The 14,067-nt window shown below is 39.4% G+C and overlaps 1 protein-coding gene across 4 annotated transcripts in view; it reads right to left on the reverse strand.

The window, feature by feature from the left end:
• Nucleotides 1-3,808: 3,808 nt before the first annotated feature.
• The window catches only part of pknox2 (pbx/knotted 1 homeobox 2), a 110,283-nt gene continuing 100,024 nt past the window's right edge, over nt 3,809-14,067 (reverse strand). For 2 of the 4 annotated variants that reach the window (XM_013134619.4, XM_020048370.2), the window contains exons 8-13: nt 12,771-12,868; nt 11,782-11,886; nt 10,442-10,561; nt 8,401-8,477; nt 7,739-7,914; nt 3,810-7,412 (exon numbers count right to left, since the gene is read on the reverse strand). In XM_013134619.4, coding sequence (XP_012990073.1) covers nt 7,156-7,412; nt 7,739-7,914; nt 8,401-8,477; nt 10,442-10,561; nt 11,782-11,886; nt 12,771-12,868 — 833 coding nt within the window. In that variant the 3' untranslated portion in view covers nt 3,810-7,155. Of the gene's footprint in view, nt 7,413-7,738; nt 7,915-8,400; nt 8,478-10,441; nt 10,562-11,781; nt 11,887-12,770; nt 12,869-14,067 lie in introns of all 4 variants that reach the window. The other 2 variants (XM_034293195.1, XM_020048371.3) reach the window with 2 other exon arrangements.

A 14,067-nucleotide genomic window follows, 5' to 3' on the forward strand; every position in this document is an offset into this window, starting at 1 on the left:
AGCATACTTCTGCTCATATCGGCGGACCATCGAAAGCAGGGCTCGGGGGATTACCTTTCACAAGTAAGATTTAACATTACCGTATTATTGGTTGTATTTTGTGACTAGAATATTACCAGAGAGTTGAGAAGGAGCAAGGATCTTTGATATTACTGTACTGAAATCGTATCCAGCTAGCTAGGCTATGTTTATGTTCACCCAGCGAACTGAGACTTGATAAGTCATATTCTATAACACTGACTTAGATTACAACTGACTCAAGAATGATATTGTAGAAATAAAGCAAATATTACTGGTATAACACTGGCCAGCTAATTATATATTTATATAAATAAAAGACGGTATTATCATTGTTGGGCAGTACTAGCTTAGCTAGTAACTTAGTATTTTGGTGGTAGCTTCACTATTTCCAGAATCAAGTAACTTTTCAATAGTAGTAACTCCTTTATTTACCAAGTAGCTTGGCCACACAAGCTAATTTTCTTGTCATGTGAAATGAGCACAACTTAAAGTAGCTTCCTATGTAATGAACTAGCCTACTGCTGTGTTTGTGTTACTTAGCTTGCTACATTTGACTGGGTGGTAGCTTTTGTGTAGTGAAGCTTTATTCATGACAGAGTAACTAATAGCTTAGCTCACTGCAATTTCCAAGTAACTTGCCCAACACTGTGTATTTTTTACGTGTAATTCACCCTAATAAAAGTAAGTTACCTCTCATTTCTCATACCCACCCCACTTAAAATAAAGGCAACAGAACATCTGATAGTAGAATGGTTTTCAAACAAGCTTATTATTTAGTTCAGCGGTATGTGCTCACCTACAGGTTCAGCCAAGATCCCTTGGAGCTCCTATTTAATTCAATCAGAGCGTCAGGTAGGGTTGGTGTTCTTTTAATTACAATTTTGAAAATATACCTAATGAATATCTTTGTCTTGTGAGTAATGTATTTATTGTGTGCCTGTTTTCCATATAAGGAGGCTGGAATAACAATCCATCGGCACTTCCAGGCCATCTTCAGCCGCCTGATGGTTCGGTGTGGTGTCTCACCTGTGTAAAGCACTATATAAATATATGTATTTTTTTTTATTATTATTTTAATAAGGTGCTGAGTGCTGCAGTGAGGGTGATCCGCCAAGCTTCACCAATGCCATCTCCTAAGGTGTCGACAGTCACAGACATGGTCCGGGAGGAGATTGGAACAGGGGATGTTTTTCTGCTTGGGGAACACATTGAGGAGACTCAGTTTGGCATCGACAACCATCATTCTGACTTGTTGTCATTGGTTGTGTCTGTGTTTCTCAAAATAAGGCTGCACCACATTACCAAACTCACCTCTCTTGAACTGCAGAAAGGGAGCACGAGGAAGAACTGTCCTCTTTCAGAGGTTTTAGAGCATGTGCATGTGTGTGGTTCCACGACAATTCAAAACTTTAATCCTAAATTCCAGCATCCCAAAACTAATTCTAAGCTTTATATCTGTACTTTAACCTTACTCATCACACATAGTATCTTTGTCATATCTGTCATCATTCTGACAAGATTAACACTGAAACTGAAAGCAATGGCTTAAAACTGCCTGAAAACAGTGGTCTGTCACATTTTATGTGAATTCTGCTGTAAGTGTTGGTGGGTCTGTAAATACCTCTGTTTCTTTGTGTTTCATGAACTCTAGCCTCATGGTGTATGTCTCCAGGAATCCAAATGTTGGTCTCCTTTGCCTTACACTGGGTTTGTGAGCTTGTGTATAATGAAGTTTATCTTTACATTATGTCCTTGTGATTGTCTTAGCCCTGATCTCTTTCCCTCTGGGTTCTGAAAAGCACTTGTAACTGTGTTTTGAAAATTGCTACATTAATTAAGTTTGCAGACTTTTCAAGGGAGTTTCAACAAAGTAAATGTGCAGTTTAAATAAAAACTGTCATTTTTCATTTCATCCTGCTATTTTAGACTGGGACCCATGTGTGTATTTTGGGATGGGGGCTGTGAAATGAGAGAGAAATATATATTTCTGACTTTACTGCCACTATTTACACATTAGGTGTTTCAATCAGAATGATAGTCAAACTGGAAATGTTCCTGTTTTTCTCCCTTTTTGGGGATTATGTTCACAGTTTTGATGAATATTAAACTATGAATATTAAAATACGCCGAACCATGTGTACTGTGTCATAGCTACATGTATGACCTTTGCAGCAAAAAAACCCACGTGAAAATCAGTAAGGTATTCAGTGAGGTATGATTAATTAAATGCGCTGACAGCTCGTTTTACCTGCCAAAACAGATTACATTGAGTGGAGTGGCGGACCGGTCCAAGATGGCGGTCCCACGGCTCAGCGCCAGTAGGCAGTAGCGGTCGATGCAGCGTCTACTCTTTATTATGTCTATGGGTAACGTTATGACAGATGGGCAGGCCAACGTTACTTCCGTACCCCACAGCCTCGTTTTGGTTTAAAGGAAGTGACGTGGGTGAATAAGGCGAATTACCACCTAACGCAAAAAACAATTGCTGGGTCTACTCTCTGGCTTGTTTGTCCACTTGAATGTTTTCCAACTTCACTTCTGAATAATATTTGGACAAGCAGGAACATTTACAGTACAAAACTAGAACTATGTAAAACAAGGCTACATAGACTCTCACTGTAGAAGTAGAATGGCATAGTTACTTACCCTCTGAAATGTGCGGATAATTGAAGCCACTGTGGATCTGTTAATGTTGGACTGAACTCTGCCCAGCTTCTCTCAAGGAGAGACTATGATTTATGACATGGTCAATAAGGGTGGCTCTGATTTCATTTGAAACATGTCTGTACCCTGTCCTTCTACCTCTCCTCCTTCCTCTCACACCTTGTCCTCACCTTCCTCTCTGTCCATGTCTTCTTATATTTTCTTCTCTTGCTCTATCCACTAAACCATTGCCCTCCAATCTATGCATCTCTTCTCCCTCTACTCCTCCCTCTTCTTCTCCTCCTACAGTACATCCAAAACTCTTCTTGCTTCTCCTACATCCTCAACTCTTTTTACTTCTCCTACATCCTCAACACTTTTTACTTCCTCAACTCTTCTTGGTTCTCCTACATCCTCAACTCTTCTTGCTTCTCCTACATCCTCAACTCTTCTTGCTTCTCCTACATCCTCAACTCTTCTTGATCCTTCTCTTCCTATACCCTCTACTCCTTTCCTGTCATCTCATTCTACCTCCTCAACTGTTCCTCTCCCTCCGCCCTGTCCACCACCTCTCACTCTTAAACCTCGTCCGCATCTCATTCTTCTTCTTTGCTGTTTTTCTTTTCCCCTTTTCTAGCTGTTGTAATTAAGACATATGTGTAAACAATTAGGAAATGTGCACTGCTTGTGCTATGTGTATTATTAACTCATCAGATATCAATTCAGGGCTGATTGGAAACAAACCATTTGCAACTGAGAATGTGGAAAATGGTGCACAAATGTTTGTGATTTTTGTAAAGATCAATAAAAAGAGCTGCAATTATTTTTTCCTGATATAAAAAGGTTTGGTTGGGTTTATGAGGTACTTTGAAAACATTTGAGAATTTTGTGCACGCTGTTTTGAGGAAATTATGCATGTGATTTGTCAATTTTCCTTCATTTAATTTAAGTTCCAATCTGTTTAGGACAATTACAAAGTGTTCAGATCACGGTGTTGACTGTTATGAGAGCAGTTACCTGAGTTTGGAGAAATGTGTCAAATCGATTGAGAAAAACTGTAATATGTACAAAGTAAGTGGAAGATGTTTGATTACTGTCAAAATCACACAACTGGATGTATACAAATGTTTCTGCCTCAGAAAAGATACTCAAACTAGTAGCTTTTATCTCTTTTAATTATTAAAAATGGTCTATTGAAACACAATAGATTATGACAACAATGTGTATAAACAAAATTAAACCTGTCCCTATCGTCACTTGCTCTGGAAGAACCATTTAAAAAATAAGCAATCAAGAAAATTCATAATGAAGAACATACTTCACAAAGACCAAAGAACATTCAAGAAATAGGATTTTCTTTTCTAGACATCACATCAGAAAATGGGTGACTCCATTTTGTGGATTTCATTTAGCACAAAAAGAAATTAGCCTTCACAGTTTCCTTCACATAAAAGACAATCATTCTCGAAATGGTACTGCTCTCTTTGAATATCCAGGCTTCTCCTTAAAATATGATTTTTTCCCCCAAAGATTATTTCTGTGAATTGAGTACTTTGATCCCTTCACTTAGTGTTTTTTAACCCAGGTTTGTGGACCAGAGTGGAATAGGTCTTGCTGTGTATTTAGCCACCTTGCTAGTTTTACCATGGCCTGTCATTTTACCTGGTGGAACAGCATGTTGCGCAGTATCTTTAATAGGAGACTATTCTGATGAAACACTGGTCACTTGCACCTCTGAGCAGGGCCCAATTGATTGATGCCAGCACTGTCATACTGAGCACAGCAGATGAGTGCCATATAATATTTAAAAAACTAAAGTGTTGGGCATCCCTGGCCTAACTAATCAGCCTGGCAGCTGGGCAACACGCTGCTGCAAACAGGAAGTTGAAAAGACAGTGAGCGTCCAAATGTTGTCATCCATCTTGTGAAATTAAGGGGAGGTGGGGGTAGCGACGAACAGTTGGATTTAAAACTTTCTTGGGCATGCTTGCTGTTGACCACTTTTCCATCAGAACCTGTATCTATTATGGATTCTACCCGAAACTGGACAGGTGCTGCAAAAACGTGTACAGTTATTGGCTGAGTACCCATCTCACACTCCTCTCCTACTTCATGCAATGGCCGAAGACGGAACGTTACTGTTGAAATAACTGTACTTACTATCATAACTGTGTGAGTGACAGCCCTATATAAAGGTCTACATTTTGGTGTGTTTTTTAACATTAAAAAGGCAAGGCCCTTAACGGTCAATGGGATTTTGACTTAAAGACTCTATATGCTGTTGGGGGAAATTGTAAAGTTATTTGGCAAATGGTGTTTTGGAATCCACTATTACAGACACTACAGAAATCCAATTACATGCATGTGACCCTAGGAGGATTTGAAAAACTCAATTTTGGCACCTCTGGGAAGGAATTGCATACACTATTCAAACTGCAAAATACACCCATTCTGTTTGTGAAATAAAAAAAGCTTCACAAATGTGTTGATTAGAATTAGTTAAGAGGTCCAAGTTGGAGGGGCTCATGATTTTAAAGTGGCAGTTAAAACCTTCAATTAAGTTTGTGTTAAAATGTCTCATTTTCTTTTTTGGTGAATCCTCAATTTTCTGTGAATCCTCAAAATATTCTCCAGTCTAGAAATGTTGTCATCTTGACTGGCCATTAGTAACTTAGATTCACACAACTACAATACCTCCAAAATGTCACAACAATAACTCTGCGCGTTCTATAAAATGGTGTGGTTTGACCCGACTTCTGAGAGCTATAAGAGAAAGAATAAATATGCAATCCTTCAACAACGTAACGGAAGTGTAAAAAAAAAATATATACATACTTTTGTGCTGTCAGTATACACTGGTTACAGAAAACAGTTTTTGCTCTTGGATGCAAATCATGTTTAAATCATGCCCAAAAACATAAATGTTGCTGAAGCAAAGAATCGCTTGTCATCAGTGTTAAAAAAAACAAACAGTGGAAAACATTGATAGTGTCGGGCTTATGGATTCTATAGAGTCAACCTGAGAACCACAGAGTCACTTGAATAGACTAAGGCATGGATGATACCAAAGCATGGAACCCAATACAATGACAATTTTCATTGTCAACTATTTCATCCATAATAAAACATAAGAGGATTTTGTTGTCCTGCTAGTCCACACACAGTATAGTAATCATTTTAGGACACCTTCAGCCTCATCCTAATATAGGCTCTTCAGTCTTAAGAGGTCTGATGGGACCAATCTGTAGTTTCTAGACAGACATTCATGGTAGAAAAGACAAGAGGCCCATTTAGTCTCTGTCTTGAATCAAGGAACAAGTCAGTCAACTGATGGGTTTATATGGAGGCGTGGGTGGTGGAGAGAGAAAACCTCAAAAATGCTGGGTTCAGAACTATTCAATTTGGGAAATGTTACATCCCAGCAATGGGTAAATATTGGACAGAACACAGGTTAGGTTATTTTAACCAACCCAGTTGGGTTGCCTTAAGTACCCAACACTAAAGCTCAAACATTCAATGACATGCTTTTACTGTTTTTGTAATCTAAAGTTGTGAAAACTATGATCATTCCGCACTTTAAGTAAAAGCTATTTAAAAAAATAAGAAACAGAATTTCAGACTTTTCATTGGGGTAAGTGGGAGGGCACTAGACCATCTTGTCAGCCAATCAGCGGTGTGTATTACACAAACACACACAGTGATTTGTTAAACATATGGGGATGAATTGAGAATAGAATTACTAAGACTGCACTGCAACTTTAATATCTTGGCATTACTCAAAAACGTGTTAATATAAGCATAATTTCATTATTTTTTTACTCACTTAAATGCTGGCTTGACAGTTTTCAGTGAGTTATGGCTTATTAGGGGAGTGGCTTTCAGATATAAATTTTGGCCTCCAGTGAGAGTAAATGAAAATTCTGTTCCTCATGTTATGCTTGTACACTGCAAATTTCAACATTACATATTAAAATGACAATAATAACATTATTATTATTTACAAATTGTTACAAAATGATAATCATACCAACGTTGGAATTTGCATAGGCTCATAGGGAAATCATAAACTTGTGTAAGCCTCAGTAAAGCTACAAAACTGTCAATCTTAACTGAAATATGTAATAACAAGACAACATAACAGATTTACTGGAATTACATCTACTCCCACAGGTAGCCAAAATGAAAGCCTACGAAGCATCCCCAGTCTTCGGATCTGGCCGGCTGGGTCATGTCTCAATAACCTAACCATGTTCTTTCTCAAGAAAACAACCCAACAAAGCGACCCAAATCCTGCAAAACCTAAAGGTGGCTCATCCAGAATGCCAAGCATTTTTTTGAAGTGTATGGGCCGGGTCGAATGTGTTATTGCGCACATAACAAAAAGTTGTGCAACAGAAATCAGTGTTTGTTATCAGAGATCCCATTAGTCACTTTTCTGTCTGTTTGGTAACTATGAACACAATCGTTGTTGTTGTCCTCGGACCCTTCTTCTTATTCTATTCCCTCTCTATGCTCCATGCCCAGCCCTCTTCTTCCACTCCCGCCGGACATGTGTCTCCCTCCCTCACTCTCTTCCTCCTCATCCTCCTCTTCTTCCTCGTCCTCTTCCATCCCTTCCTCTTCCTCCTCCTCTTCCTCTTCCTCGGTGCCGTCCATGGAGTCGTCGGTGGTCCCGAGCATGGCCTGCTGCATGGCCAGGGTGGCTGAGTCAGAGGACAGGGGCTGGAGGCTGTCCAAGCCTAGTGGGTCTGTTTGAAGAGACAGCACGTGGTTAAAACACCACGACTTCCTCTAATTCTCCTCATTCTAATTCTTCTTATCTCATTCAACTGTAGGAATGAACTGTCCGTTATAAAATCCCTATAACCCATGCCAATATTCTTGGGGGGGGTGTATTCACTGATTCATTGCTTTAAATCTATGAGGCGGAGTATGTACACACTAACCATGTACGCTTATACAAAATTATGAAGGTTGAATGAAGCAAAAAGGAAGTTGAAAGAAGATGGAAACCATGTTGACCAGAGCTATCTTTGCTGGGAGCATTGAAATGTTGTAATAGGTTTGGACATACTGTCAGTGTTGTTAGAATGAGGTCCGTGTGACTGCAGGACTCCAGCCACAATGGAGTCTGGCCAGAATCGCTGGGTTGGCCGGTGCTGGGACTTCATCTTCTTAGCTTTAGGAGCTGGGTCTGGGTTACTGGCATCCAACATAGGTTGGAGAATGCGCCGGCGAGCGTTAATAAACCTAGAGATGAAAAGAGAGAGTGACAGAGAAAGATTGAGAGACACAGAGAGAATGGGAGACATATAAACAGAGACAGAGGATTGAAGTGAGTGAAAAGAGACCAAAGAGAGACACAAAGTGAAACATTTTGTTGTGTCCATGAAACATGAAGTACTTTGGCATATGCTGTTATACAGAGCGACTTACACTTGAGAGTGCATATATTTTCATACTTTTCCTGGCCCACATTGAAATTAAAACGCATCACTCTATGTTGCAATTGCCACGCTCTTACCAAGTGAGCTACACTGAGCTCACTGTGAGCATTTTGTATACCAGAAGATGGCGCCAATATATCATATATAACCATCAGGTAGTAAAAAGCATTGAAGTTTGAATTGATCAAAATTCCTTCTGAACACTCACATATGTCTAATGATTTCATCCATACTTTAGCCATATAACTTTCATTTCACTGCATTTACAGTAGTTGTTTTAAAATCTTACCAGTTATTGACCTGTAATAAGGTGAGATTTGTTTGTCCTGCAATCTGTCTTTTCTCATCCTCTGTTGGGTAGGGATGCTGCAAAAGGGAAAGATACAGGATATTTGGCACACCAACAGAAAAGCCAACATTTCATTGAGTATATGAATGAAGAGTGCAAAGCCACTGGCATCTCCCATCCATAGTCCATATCTTCACTTCTCAGTCTCATTCATTTACCCCTAAACATCAGGGAGATTTGGACGGAGGGCGGAACGATCCATATTGGCTGCCAGATTCTGAATTTTCAGAACATTATTTGTGGGGACGCCTAAAGTGTGAGAGACATAGGGGACAGAGGAATCGCAGGTGAAAATGCAAAGGGCCCGTAGCGAGGGCAACTGGCTACTATTCTGAACTTGGTCTGTTGAGCTTTCTAGTGCCCAGAGCTGCTGAGGCATCAGCCAGGGCTCCACATAGAATGAAAGAGAAGTCCAGTGGCTGTAAGACCCCTACGATGACCTATATTGTTTTTAACAATGCAGGCGATTTGAGAAATTCTATGAAAAACACTATAAATATGAAAAAGTATTATTATTATTTATGTTTTTAGTATGATATTGCCTCCATCTAGCTAGAGTGCGTGTGGGGTAGAAGCTATAGGTGCTGTGTGGATGAGGCCTCAGTTATTCACAGCTATTACACTAAAAACCTGTGCATACTTTCTCTATCGACATGTTTGTAGACAACCAGAATGCTGTTTGATGTTGCTGGCGAAACAGCATTAATTAGATTGTGGATTATTGCTGCAATTGTCGGTTTAGATATAACAAACAAAACATGTTTTTGTCATTAATGAATTTGACTGTAATAGTAAATACAAATTAGAGAGTATTAGAGTATTTGGAGTTCATCACTCATTATCCATCTTTACTGTACAGCTTATGGATTTATGGTATTTAAGACGTTGTCACTATATGACAGAGAGGGTTACCAATTCATTAAAAACATTTAAATGCTGTCCCTCTAATGGCTCCTTTACAAACATTGGAACAAAGAAAGCCACTACTAGGTGATCAATGCCTTTAACAATAATTTGTGTTGATGCTAAGATTTTTATTTCTGTTGATGTGCAGATGTTTTTGGATCTTGAATGCCAGGGATGGCAGGGATTGAAGATAGGTACTGGATTGGGGAGTTACTGTAGATACTGTAAGCTAATGTGCTGGACATTATTTGAACAAACTAAAAATGAACCAAAACTAAAAGTCATTAAGTTACTTTTAGTTGCCTGGCTTGGTATATAAAAATTAACTACCTTATTAATTTTAAACCAATGGGTTAATTGATGCAGCACCAATCATCAGGCTGCTGATGTCATGCATACTTTTTCCTGCGTTTGATGCTGGACAACAATGTTTGGCATGTCACTGTGACAACTGTCTACATAAAACCAACAGAAAGCCAGCCCTAACTTTTCACCTACTAACCTTCACCCCAATTATTATGAAGCTGTCCAATTTTTTGCTAATCAGGGTTCCTTGTTTTCGCACACCAAACAAAACTCTTATTTTTAAGAAATCCTTTTTATTTATATTATATATATATATATTTTTTTTTTTATGTAAATGGCCAACTTTGTTACATCAGATTGTATCTATGGACTTGTCACAACACAACAGATCCTAACTGATTTGGGATAGATATTGTGGGAAGTCTTCATCCTTGGCAAGCACTCCTTAATTTTTCCACACTGTTCCAACCAGTATGTCACATTCATAAACACATGTGAGGACACTTTCACTCATCTGATAACCTCAGTTAGCTTAGCAGGCACCCATGCCTTTTAATGGATCTTCTAGACAGTGATAATACCAGTAAATCTCTGCTGACGATGCCTCCCCACTCCCAAATAAGGCTGAACTATTTGCACCGCCCATGGGGGCTTTCTAGTCACTTGTCAGCCAGCAGCTGTAAGTTCATACTTAAATATTAGTGGTCAACATGGTGATACATAAGAGTGCCTACACTTCAATGTGAACACTGAAATGTTGGTAGCTCACCATGAGGTGCTGGAAAAGCCAGGAGCGCATGATGTTGGTGGCATGCTTGGGCAAGACCCCTCTCTTGTTCTTGTGCTTCTTGTCATCATTGTCCAAAAGTGAAGCCAGGTCCAGGTTTACCTTGAATGGAAGAAAAGGATGGAGAGGGTTGGGGTGTTATTGTTGCCACAGTAACAAAGGGAGAGTGCCAATTATCTGTCCTTTCACAAGGGCACAAGCAGAACCGCCCTCTTCACCATCGCCATAGCAACCCAATTTTAGTAATGGTACTTAAAATAAAAGTCAAGGAAGGAACGTTGATTTGCAACACACTTGACTTAGACCTGAGATGGTACATGAAAAAGAAATCTAAGATGAGAAGTCTGTCTCAAAAAAAAGGATAAGTGTGGAAAAACCAGGCAGTAGAAATAAAAAGCTTGAAATGAAATGTGCTTACTGAAAATAAAGAACAACTGAAAATAATTAATGCTTATTATTATTCTTCTGCTGCTGCCAAATCAAGTGCCAAAACTATGTTAAAAGTTGCTAGCTGACCCGAGAAGTTTTCAGAAAAGCATAAGGGACTCTGCTGTCCTGATTTCAATTGCGAAATGCAGTCTTTAGCATTCTACACAAGTGACATATCCTAGTACAACTTGATTAATACCGTTCTAACTATTACCATTAAATCTGCCATCAACACAACCACCATGCCATTATTCTACAAGCATTAATATTGCAAAACTAGCAAGCTCACCAGATTTACTTCAAAAAATCTCCTTTTCTAGTTAAAAGTTTGGCTTTGATAAGAGTTTTGTGCAAACTCGGTGGGTGGTTGAGGAAATCATGAAAAAGCACCGATATGTCTGTCGAGTTTATATGGGTAGGCAGTACTCAACCGCAATTAACTGCTCCAATGTCCTAGTTCAACCGTAACATGTTTGATGCTTTCCTTAAGTCTCCCTGACAGAAAATATAAGCCTTGCGTCTGTGTGTATACATTGGTAGGACAAAACGCAATAGTAAATAAACAAATAAATACAATACACTAATTTGATTAATTTCATGCAGACACTGGCATTAGAAAATCATGAGAAGGGAAAGACTCCAGGCTGATTTTGATGTAAATATTTAAGAAACACACAGAGACACAGAGGCACACACACACACACACACACACACACACACACACACACACACACACACACACACACACACACACACACACACACACTCCTCATTACAGTTGCAGCTAAGTGTCACGTGGATATCCCTCCCCCTATCCCCTTCGGCCCTGGGAATGCATGTTCCGGGAAAGCGGGGTTGAATTAATTGGCGGCACCAAGCCGGGGTATCATTACCGGGAGCTTGTCGGTGATGTAGCTATGGGGCTGCACTCTATTCCCAGCCCACGTGTAGAGCGCCGCATCGGCTGAGTCCTGGGTATTCACCGAGGCTGCCGCTGTCTGTCAAACACAGAATTACCTGCCTGGCTGACACTGGCTGTCTAATACGGCCGCAGAGCACAGCACTCCACAGTCTGCTCCAGAGGCCAGTATACAGGTGGTCTGATTTAGATATGGACCACCTGGGTAGGAATTGCCAGGGTTAAAGGGGAGATATACTTGCATACTATGATCCAGAGCTTTCTGTGAGTTTCGTTAGATTTGAAATGAAAATCAACAAGGATGCAGCGCAGTGCAGTGCATTTGTTAACTGTGCTAACATTGTGCTAAAATGATGCTAACATTGTGCTAAAATGATGCTAACATTGTGCTAACATTGTGTCAGGGAGGAAATGTCAGCAAATTAAAGGATAAAGGCTGAAACATTCATAAAAAAAGGGATACTTTGCGAAGTGTGCTGGAACCTTTTTGGTTTAATAATGAAATATTAGTTAATATTCTACTACTCTAACATTCATATTTCATGCCAGGTGTGTCGTAACATGGTAATAAATGATAGGTCTGCCATTTGATGGCAGGTACTGTAAATAGTATGCCAAATAAATGTTATTGCACTGCATTAAGAGTATTTGTCACTCATTATTCATTTACACTGCACATCTTATGGTAGGATTTACAATACTTAACACCTTTATGATATTAATTGGAATAAAGTGTTGGCAATAGACTTAATAAACAAAACTGCTTTTCGTCTAATGATGCATTCGCAAACATTGAAACAAGGGGCGCCCTGTTTACCGAAGTGGTCAATGCCTTTTAACAATCAGTGTTAGTAGGAGTGGTTTTGAATCTTGAATTATGGGGATGGATGAGATTGTGGTGGTGGACTGAATAGTGGACAAAGCAGGGAGAGGATGTACTAAGAAAGCTACTGGCAACCTCACCTGTGAGTTCTGGATCTGGATAGTCCCCTGGGGGAGACCCTGGGTTAACACCTGCCCCTGCGACGTCACCATGGCAACCGGCTGATACAAGGTGCCACCTAAGGGGATATTTTGTGGTCATAAAACGTTGGTGAATTGTTCTTCTGTTAAAAGCAGTAAGCCCTAATGTAGTTTATCATGTCCCTCTACCACAACAATACCATCATCCACACGTAAACAAGGACAGCACAAAACATGTATTTTTTCACCTAGGGGTCCTGGAAGAAGGGGTTGTTGTTTTGCTACTAATTAGCACTAATTTAGAATCTCTAATCCTGGCTGTTACTTTGAGCTTTGAGTATGTTTTGATCTTAGAGAAAGCTGCAATGAGATTCTGGGTTGAAAGGGATTTCCGGAGGGGAGGGGTAACATTCTGCCATACACAATGACAAGAAACCCATATTCACACTGCTGAGTGATATAGAACCCCTACATTAACACTAAATGTATATTTGTAATTATACGTGAACATCCTTTATTTAATTTGGGATATGCTATGACCTACCTGCAGGGTTGGGTACATGGCTCTAAGCTGGCATTTTTTACAAGGAGCACATGTGCTCCTAAATTTTAAAAATATAGGAGCACACAAAGAAAATGTAGGCGCACAAGGAAAAGTAGTGGAGATTGAAAGTTTTAATTGACTAGTCTCTTCTTCAGGTATATAGGCTATATTGAATTTGATTTTGAGTTGTCTCAATGGACTCAATGCCTCATGAACACCTTTTGCAGGATCAGTCAATGTTAGAGTTTACATAGCTGGCCAAAAACCTAATTAACATTTTACCTTATGGGTCATGTACAGTACTTTTGAAAGGGTTTCTAAACCATTGTTTTCTACTTCAGCATAATTGGGCTAGATCTCTACATTACACGCTAAAGGTCAGTCAGATATTCAGTTATTCCAATTAATCCCTTGATCTTCAAGAATCAGACTTTTTGTCTGAACATAACCCAAAATCTAATGATGTTTTAGCCTATTCTATTTGTGTAAAAAACATTTTTGAAAAATAAATGGTCAAAAAGGGTATTGACGTTATTTTATATAAAAATCGAGATATTTGTCACTTTTCGCACATACAATAAATCTGCAATTTTCTGATGTATTGCTCGACAATCACCAGCACTGTCAAAACGATGCAGAAACCACAGGCACGCAAATGCACGTTCGCAATCGTGACCCACACTCAAATATATTTTACCCACGCAAACGTGATAACCAATGATATTGGTTAGCCAATGATATCCAATGTTACCA

The sequence above is a fragment of the Esox lucius genome, chromosome 7 (assembly GCF_011004845.1).
Source record: "Esox lucius isolate fEsoLuc1 chromosome 7, fEsoLuc1.pri, whole genome shotgun sequence".
Lineage (NCBI taxonomy): Eukaryota > Metazoa > Chordata > Actinopteri > Esociformes > Esocidae > Esox > Esox lucius.